This window comes from Neopelma chrysocephalum, unplaced genomic scaffold (genome assembly GCF_003984885.1).
Source record: "Neopelma chrysocephalum unplaced genomic scaffold, ASM398488v2 Primary Assembly neopelma1_95715, whole genome shotgun sequence".
Lineage (NCBI taxonomy): Eukaryota > Metazoa > Chordata > Aves > Passeriformes > Pipridae > Neopelma > Neopelma chrysocephalum.
In genome coordinates this window covers 335,328-344,858 of record NW_020924378.1, presented here as the reverse complement: position 1 = coordinate 344,858, position 9,531 = coordinate 335,328, and the positions used below count along the sequence as shown (strand labels likewise).

General features: G+C 39.1%; 1 protein-coding gene across 3 annotated transcripts in view; it reads left to right on the top strand.

The window, feature by feature from the left end:
• Positions 1-9,089, top strand: part of GAK (cyclin G associated kinase) — a 73,859-nt gene extending 64,770 nt beyond the window's left edge. For all 3 annotated transcript variants that reach the window (XM_027708183.1, XM_027708184.1, XM_027708185.1), the window contains exons 27-28: positions 1,771-1,947; positions 3,589-9,089. In XM_027708183.1, the coding sequence (XP_027563984.1) occupies positions 1,771-1,947; positions 3,589-3,690 (279 nt within the window). In that variant the 3' untranslated portion in view covers positions 3,691-9,089. The remainder of the gene's footprint in view (positions 1-1,770; positions 1,948-3,588) is intronic.
• The last annotated feature ends 442 nt before the right edge of the window (positions 9,090-9,531 follow it).

Below are 9,531 nucleotides of genomic sequence, written 5' to 3'. Positions count from 1 at the left end.
AAAGGGTGGGCTCAGTTCAGCGCAGGCTGTGTCTCACCTAAAAAAAAATCCATTGCGCAGGCTGGAAAGGTAAAAAGACCTTTCCCAAAATCTTCGTTCGCGAAGACTGGCCATTAATTATTAATTTAAAAGAGAGAGAGAGAAGAATAAAGCCCAAGAGACACTAGTGATGCGTGGTACAATTCCTCACTGCCTGCTGATCAGTGCCAAGCCTGTCCTGGAGCAGCAATGGACAGCCCACAGTTGACTCCCCCCAGTCTGTGTACGGGGTGTGATGTTCTATGATATGGAATATTTCTCTGGCCCGCTTAGGTCAGCTGTCCTGACTGAGCTCCCTCCCAGCTTCTTGTGCTCACTGGCAGAACATGGAAAACTGAAAAGCCTTTGACTCAGGGGAAGCACCACATAACACACCAATGTTTTAGTTGCTGCTGTCAACATTATTCTCATACTGAAGCCAAAACAGCACCAACTACTAGGGAAAAAATTAACTCTATCCCATTCCGATAAAATAGAATGAAATTTTATCTTTATTTAAATCATGTGACTCTAGAATAATTAACAGGAACAAGAGTCAGTTGGCAATGAAGTAGCAGTGATAATAGCACAAAAATATATGGATGGAATGCAAATTTCTGTTTCCTTCAACTAAACTTGGAGAATTAAAGATGAATTTTCTTGTCAAACTCCCATTTCTCCAAGATAGAACTACTCTTTATCCCTAGTGTTCCCGTTGGTCTCCTTGGAAAAAATAGATTTAGCTGATAATACAAAACTATGCTTTGAAAAACAGGCTGTTGAGAATAGCTGTCTTTGGGGTGACCACATACTTGCATTTACTGGTTAACAAGTGCTACTGCTGTCCTAAGAAATTACTAGGAGATGCAATTCTGGAAATAAGCTATGTAACTAATTTAGGAGGTGTTACCTGATGAGCTGTTCAGATTTTTTTTTTTATGTATTACTCATTGATAACACTGCATAATAATATACTTTCAGTTTTGTAGCCTTTATGGTGTTTTAGAAAAGTTTGTAGAAGAACCTTGGAGGGGTGCTCTGAAGAGGGAGTGCACAGTTTGCGTGGTTACCTTTTAAGTGGAAATAAATACAGACTCTTATTTACCATACTCTTTGTTGATAGATGGCAGAGATTGTCATATTACATAAGCATTCAGTGAAAACACTATCACTATATCAGTGGCTTGAATATTGCTGTTAAAGTTGGAAGTGGCCAGTGATCAGAATAACTTTGGGGATATCTCAAAGAACACTTTAGTTTGTGCTCCTCTGCCAGTTGCTTAAGTAAACATTGACTATTAATATACATGATCTTTTGTACAATGCTTGTGCACTTATGTTTTTTTACAAATCAGGTAAGAATTTTAGTAAATTAACCTTGTGCCCTGACGGGGAGAAGATTAATGTAATTTGAATATTATGTCTAATTGTAACAGATGCTTTTAATTACTCCTGACAATTCCCTTGTCATTGTTTTTACAGAGGTTTGTAATATGTAACTATCTCAGTAATTTCTCTTGCAATGACTGAATTTCTGCAGTAAACTAATAACAATGAAGTACTCCTGAGTGGTAGATGCAAAGTTTTGCTTTTGGGTGGCTAAAACAGTTGAACCTGGGGAGTGAGTGCAGTAAGACAACTGTACTTGAGTCTTAAAAATCGTAGTCGTGCACAGAATGAGGATTATGTCTGTAGATAGACTGAGAATCCTTAGGGTGCTGCATTCAGTTCTATATATTCTGATTTTTCCAGATTCTTGAATGGATTGAAGGAAAGGAGAGAAATATCAGAGCATTAATATCCACTCTTCATACAGTGCTTTGGGAAGGGGAAACTAAGTGGAAACCAGTCAGCATGGCAGATTTAGTAACTCCTGAACAAGTAAAGAAGTACTATAGGAAAGCAGTCCTTGTAGTTCATCCAGATAAGGTGAGTGTGTTCCTCTGATCTTCTTTAGAAGGAATACAAACTGCTTTTACCACTCCGTACTAGTCACTGGAAAATGCCTTGCTTCTTGATCAGCGCTCTAGGTGCTCTTCACTTGGCTTCTGTTGTCTTCTGAACGTGGTGTCCTGCTGCATTCAGGTAGTATGGGATTTTTCTTGTCATCCTGACACAGAACAGAATTCAACAGGCAAGCATTAATAAATGAAACATCCTATGAAAGAAAGATGTACTGAGCACCAAAGTCAGTTATGCTGGATTCTGACTGCAGGCAGGTTTAGTGCTGGTTAGTGGAATCTGCCTTATTTCTGTGAGCTGATATTTCAGGTCTTTTAGGACTATGCACCTATAAATGGAGACTCAGAGGCTGCCATAGCAAAACCATTAGGAAAAACCTGCTGAACCTTGTTTACTAAACAATTTTTACTAGAAAAAGTAAACTTTAGTAAACAAGTGATCAGATGAAAATTATGTGATAAGTGTGATATTCCAATAGTCTTTTTAAAATATTTAATGCATTCCATGGTTTGTTAGTCTTCCAGTGTATGAAGGTAGCTCCTTGTTCTGAGCTATTGCTCTGAGCTGTATTTTAGATACAAAGATAAGCATTGAGTATACCTGGTTTGAATTTTCAGGCTTGCTGTCACTGGTGATTCAGTGAGCCGTAGTCTCAATCCTATGTTGTCTTGTGTCCATAACAGAATAAAACAACACACTCTTTGGGTTTTTTCTCCCCCCATCCTTCAGTATTTTTGACTGTGTGGCTTCTTTCACCTTTGTGATGTTTTTTTGGTGTTTTCTGGAGGCTGCTCAGTGCATCAGTGTCAGAACACTGCTCTCTTTGAGGCACAGTCTTCTTTCTCATTTATTTTTTCTGCCACTTATCCATTAAAACACTCTCTAAAAGAGTCAATACAGGTCTGCAGCTGGCAAGAGCTAAGCAGCAGGACAAAGGGAAGGATACTGGAAAGGGCTCTGAGGCTTCCCTTTTATATTGGAAAGAACTTGGTAAAATAATTCCTCTTTTGGGAGTGGATCTCTATCAACCATGAGGGTTGGGTTGTGTTGGCCCAGAGTCAGGGCTGCTGTGAAATAGGCAGGGAATTGTGATCATACTGTCTTTGAGTGTGGAAGGAAATGCGCAGGAAGTGCAATGTCATTCATGTTTAATCTTAACATCAGTGACAATCAGCAACAGATTTTACTCCAGAAAATCCCATCCAGAAGGAGTTGTCTTAAAAAGTACTCAAATTTTATCCTTGTGCACTACTGCAAGCTCTCTCAGGAAGCAAATGCAAAAGTTACTTATTTGATTGCTTAAGTGATAATAACTAAAACTTTTTATGGAAACAGCTTTGAAAACTGTTTAGCTAAGTTTCAGTTATTTATGAATTGCACTGTAAGCTTGAAGTTAATGTAAGGAATCCAAGGGCTTGGCTTTGTTTAAAATACTTGTGGCAAGCTTTGGATAAGGTTAGAGAGAGTTCTGTGTCTGCAAAATTATGTTCACAGATCAGTCTAAAGTTGTTGAATAAGAGGACAAATATAAAAGGAGTGAGATCTTTTCTAAGTCACCTAATTCCTAATATTTTTATGCTTATGTGATGTTCTGTTTGTCTTCTTCAGGCCACGGGACAGCCTTATGAGCAGTATGCCAAAATGATCTTCATGGAATTGAACGACGCATGGTCAGAGTTTGAAAACCAGGGATCGAAGTCCCTTTTCTAAAACTTCACCTCTCACAGAACTGCTTCCAGAAACTGGAGCTGAGCATTGTTGTGACTTTATCGCGCCTATGATTTATGAAGCGCTTTTTCCATGATTTCAGCGCAGTTTCTAGTCATGCACTTAAACGTGGGGATGTATTTTGTAAGATGTAGAGTACAAAGCATTACATAGATCCACTAAGAAAAAAGCTGCTCAATACCTGTAGAAATCATAGTCTGGGAGTAAAGATTTCTCTTCGGTTTTATATATGAGACATAGAGTTTTAATGAAGCTAAATAATTTCTGGTATATTAGTATGAATTATAAACCATTCCAACTTCATTGATCTTTGCTGTACCTCTACCTTCCCAAATTTGTCTGTTCCTTCGAGTAGTTTTGTGATTCAACTTTGATATTTGGTGCCTGTCGCCTTCTTCAAAGTGCTGTAGTTAGCAGCAGTGAATTTGCTTGGCTTATCTCAAACCTGAGGGTGTATATTTTCATCTCTATTTTATGTAATCAATCTGATAATCATTCTGTAAATAATGTTTTCTGGCAATACCTGTGTTCCTTACAATAAAGTGACAGTTGTTTAGCCAAAAAGACCCCAGATGTGGGGAAATCAGACAGGGTTGTTCTTGATTTTTACTTTTTTGTTTTTTACACATATCATGAATCTAGAAACAAATTTTGACTTTAAGGTCTGCATGTTCCTGCTGTTTTATTATTTATTATAAGGCGGTAATCTGACCTGTGCGTATTTTCCTAGTTCTTTAAATGGTGTCTCTTGCTTCTGATTTCAGTGGAACGTTCCTTCCGTTGCACTTCAGATACTCTGATAGAAATAACGTTATTCTGAAACTTGAAATGTAAGCACAAATGTTTTACTGTGCTTTGATTTGTCTGAGTATTACATTACTCATTCTCATCTGGAGAGCGTTTAAAGTGCTTTAACATGTTTTGCTGCATGTCTGAACTTCTGTATTTTTGAGATAGGCATGGCATCCTTGTATGTGAAAACATGGGGTATATTTGTTGCATTTCTGTTCACCTACCTTCCATGCACTGCCTGGGGCAAGATGAGTAGAGACACAACTTGGTAACAAAACTTGCCCTGTGTTCTCGTCCCTGTTCAGAAGGCACTTCTGCACTAGTGCTGGGGTGGATGAATGCAAATGACCAATTACTGTTATACTCCGTGTAATAAAAAATGCAATTTTCATATCAAGTTTGAAAATATTGAAAATTAGTGTTGGAGCATTAAATCTGTGGCAGCAGTCTCTTGATTCAGTACAATTGGGCATTCAAGGGGATATTTTGATCATCTTGCCTTTTTATACGAGAGGGAGGCTGTATCATTATCAGAGGTAGCTGTTCTGCTGAGTAATAGCTGAACAGAAAACACGAGATTCTAATGTCATCTAAACAGTGTGTGGGATGAGATTTTCCACTTCCACACCAGCCCAAGAGCTGATGGGTTAGAGATGCGTGAACACAGGTTGCAATTTATGGTCTCTAAGCTCTGATCCAACACAGTTACTTATTAACCTCTGGTCAAGGGTTTTGTGTATATTTGCATATATATTCAGCTGCTGTGATTTTTTTAAATTTTTTTTAAAGATGAAGCTAGGATTAGTTATGGATCAGAAAGTTTGTATATTATTCGTAGCTGCAGTTGTATTTCAGTTCCTGCTTTGAAGCAGTCTCAAGTCTCAGTAGATTTCTTCATAAAAGTATATAACTTGCTGTCTGATTTAAAGTAAGAGTTAATCTTTTTTTTCTTGGGACAATTCATTAACTCTTTGTGTATGTGTTTTGCATCCATGGAAATTAAAGGCTTCTGCTGGTAGGGTAGGTTTGTGGGAGACCTGCACGGCTCTTTACAGTTCTAGGACAAATGCTATCTAATAATAGGTTTAAAAAGACATATACAAATATATAATGACTTTGACTGCAGTCCTAAATACAGTTGAGACAGAAAGCATTTCTGAGGGAGTTGCTTTGAGTAAGGAAGGACTTAAAAAACCCCCACGTTTGCACATACAGGAGACTTAATTTTGAGGCACACAATTTTAATTGCTCTTTTCTTGAAATAGGTGTTTAAAAAGTTAAAACCTGAGAACTGGGAGGAAAATACCTTTTCTGGATGATGTCTGCATTAATCTGCTTTTATTTTTCTACTCCTGCTTGCAAAATTTTCATCAGAGAAGAACCTTAGATGTGATTTTAAGCGGGCAGGGAAACATGAATGCAATTGTCTTATCTGGAACTGAAGATCTCTTGAAATTGATCCTCTCTTTTTAAAATTATGGGAAATCATGAACTTTGGTTCTTGCAAGAGCTGTTTGATAATTACCAAAATTTTGGTTGGGTTGACAGAAAAGCTTAACTTACTGAGCTCAACTCAACAGAGATGGCTCAGTCATCTCTGGTTGTCAGTGGGGGAACGCGCTGATTTGCTCTGTCCTGCTCCTTTCTGTGTAGTTGAATTTTGCTGCTAAGATTCTGGGAGATGCTCGGTTTGGTAAGCCTTTGAATCCTGATATTGAAACTATTTCAGATAGGTTTCTTTTTTTTTTCCTTTTTAGGTGACTGTCATTTAGCTGTGTTGCATATAAGAATGCAAAAAATGGGGATTTCAGTAAGGCTCTGTAAGCAAACTATAATTTAAAAATTAAAAAAAAATAAAAATTCAAATGATGACTATGAACATAATAAACTGAAGTTTTGTTTTCTGTGGAACACAAAGCAGCATGAGGACCACTAAAGGTGTTTCTTAGCGTTACGCTTATATATTGAACTTTTTAGTTACAGGAACCTGGAAGAGGGAAATGAGAGTACATTTCATATAAACATATATTAAGTCTTAATGTTGCTTTTAAAGGAGAGGGCCATTTGGAAGAGAAGTCTAGTAGTTCTGTTTGAATTAATCTTAAAACAGTAATAAAAATGGTAGAAAATCTGGGAATAAGAGCTTTTCAATCTTTTACATACTCTGTACTTTGTCTGTCTGCTGTTTGGAATAGGACTGGGCTGAACTGATTACACACACATTTCACTGTGGCCGTATTCTTAGTGCCCACAAGCTGAAAGGCTTTTAGAACAGGCTACAGAAAAAATGGTTCATCAGAGACTTGGCTGGATTCTCTCTTTGCTTAAAATGTGTATTTTCAATTCATGCTTATTATTCATTGCACAGTTAAGTTCTGAAGTGTTGAAGCCATGCCCTGAAAGCTGGACTTTTTATATCTGCATCTGCCAACAGCAAAGTTTGAGGCTAAGGTGACTGAGTTCTGCCAGTAGGTTGATACCTGTGCCTGCCGGGCTTCGCATGCGGTGCTTGAAATTCTGTGGTGAAGAAACCTCCTTGTCTCTTGCAGCAAATCGTGGTGCCTTCTCACCCACACTGGTCATTCCTCTCTCTGGTAGCAACCACTGACTAATGCCGTGCATCTTTTGCAGCCTACCAGGGTCCAGTTTTTAAAAATAAGTAGGTTGACATGGTTATTGCAACAACAAAGAAAAACAAAGCAACAGAGATTAAAGGAGGAGTAGAGAAGAACACTCAGGCTCTAAACTACATCTGAAATACTGTTTTCTAATTCTCTCTTCATTGACCGACTCCTACCTACCTCTGCTAAAGACAGGTCTAGACTAGTAGAGAAAACCTGGTTTGTAGCCTGCTTTTCCAGCCCTTTCAGAGTGCTGCTGACTGACTGTAGCATGTGGCAGTACCAAGTCTGGCTTTCCTTTTTTTTTTTTCTCAGAAGTTTCTATAAAGTTTCTATAAAATGATAGGGCAGGTTTCCACTAGTTCTTTTTTTAATTAAATTGCTTGTTACATTGCTGTTAAATCTGGAGAGTCAGGCATAACTTTTTAAAATAGAGATCTGTGAAGAAAAATTGGTGTTAAGAGTGCGTGTGACTGGAACCTGCCTAATGGAGGTGAGTGATGTGTTTTGACCATGTTGGAGGAAGTCATTTGGTGTCTTCAACCTTGGCATGCCTGTTTGGTGTTTCCTAGTGCTGTCAGTGTTACTTAAGAGCAGTGAAGAGTGTTAGTGGTTAGTTAGACATAAAGCCTGGAAGGAAAAGTTCCTCTGCACTTAGTTGGATCAAGTTCAGATATTTTGCTGGTAGTTTCCTTCAGCAGAAACAGAATGGAAAACCTACAACAGTGCTGATGGAGTACGTTTCCTTGGAACAATGGCAAAGTCCTTGGTGTTGCACTTGTGAGGGTAAACTAGTGGTCATGAAAAATGCCTTGTTTACCTCCATTTTCTTGATAATTCGAGAGAGTTCCTCCAATGTCTTGCCAAACGCAGAGTAATAGTTCCTTTCTGAATGCAGGCTACATCTCAAAGCTTGCATTGCACAAGAAGAGTATTCTGCACAAACCGAAGCAGAGTTTGAGTGCAGCTGAAATCTCATCTGCTCTCTGGGACTGCTGGGTTACATGCACCATTCCACCTCCCAAGGCCAGACCAGTTTCCCCAGCAGTGCCGGTGTGTTTGCATAGTTGTTGGCCACTGCATTCTCTGCTCTTCACAGGATCCTTTCAGGGATGGGATAAATGTGGGAATTTTGTTGCCCCTTAGCTGTGTCCTTAATTGTCTTAGCGATTGCAATGTAACGTCTGCTCTGTAAAGAAGTTCAAATTAACCTTGTGTGAGTCAGTTGACATTTTCTGTCAGGAACTTCCAGGCGACTGACCTGCGAAGCTGTAAAAGGAATGTATCATTTCCCACCCTTTGAGTCTGTCCCTGGTGCAGAGCAGTTCAAGCTACCAGTTGCCCAGTGACAGGGAGCTGAGCTGTGCTTCTGACCTTGATCAATCTTGCAGTGCTTGCTTGCTCTCTGTTTGGGTGAGCTTGCTGTAGGCTGCAGTTTAGACTGCATTAAGCTTCCAACATACGCTCCAAAAACACAAATTCAGTTATTTTTATGAAGGATACATGTTGTCATAGAAGCTTTTATTACCAAAAGGGGATTAAGAGGCATCGTGAGAACTCCCAAAACTCTTTAGTGGAATGTACTGTATATTTGCAACGTAGATTTCTAGAAGTGATTGTCTTCTCTGATAAGGTCTTAGCTTGCTCTGAGATCCTTACTGTATTTATCTGTAGTTGTGATTGTACTTTCTATACTTGTGTTTTTTCTCTGGTTTGGGGTGTGTGGAAGGACAGAACAGACACTCCAGTCCTTTTTCTTTTGCTATCTTTCAGGAAATGCAATTGTATTGTGTAATTTTGCTACTAGTGAAATGAAAATTATACCTGTATGTATATAAAGGTAATATAGTCAAATTAAGCCTTGTTTAAAAGTAGATTTAATGTTTGGTTACAATGTCCTTGAACAGAATATTTTGCTTTGAAATGTATTACAACCTAACCAGTGATCAATTAAAACAAGCAAAATGACTTTGTATGTTTCCTTCTTTAGCAAGGGAGAACACCTAAAGCATTTCCACTGCCCCTTTCAGAACAATATGCATTTATTAGAGAAATGGTTCTCATTAGTGTGTTCAAGGTGGCTGAACCTGTTGGGAACCAAGTGGCTCTTCAGAAGTGCCCCTTCTGTTGGAGGGGTGTCCCTGCAGTGTGCTCTAGGATTTGGCGGCTCAGTTTTCCAGACTGCCTGTGCTGGGTCTTGGGGTTCTCGCGCAGGACCTGATGTGGTGCCGTTCTGCTGCCCAGGCGAAGCTCTTGCCTGCGTGTTTGGCAGTGATCAAAGGGAAGGGGAGCAAGAGCAAGTGGACAAGCCTGAGGCAGGAGGGAGGAATGAGCAGCCTGTAGAGATGGTGGGGGAGTGAGACATGGTGATGAAGGACTGCAGATCTCAGAAATCTGAGGGAATGCTGGA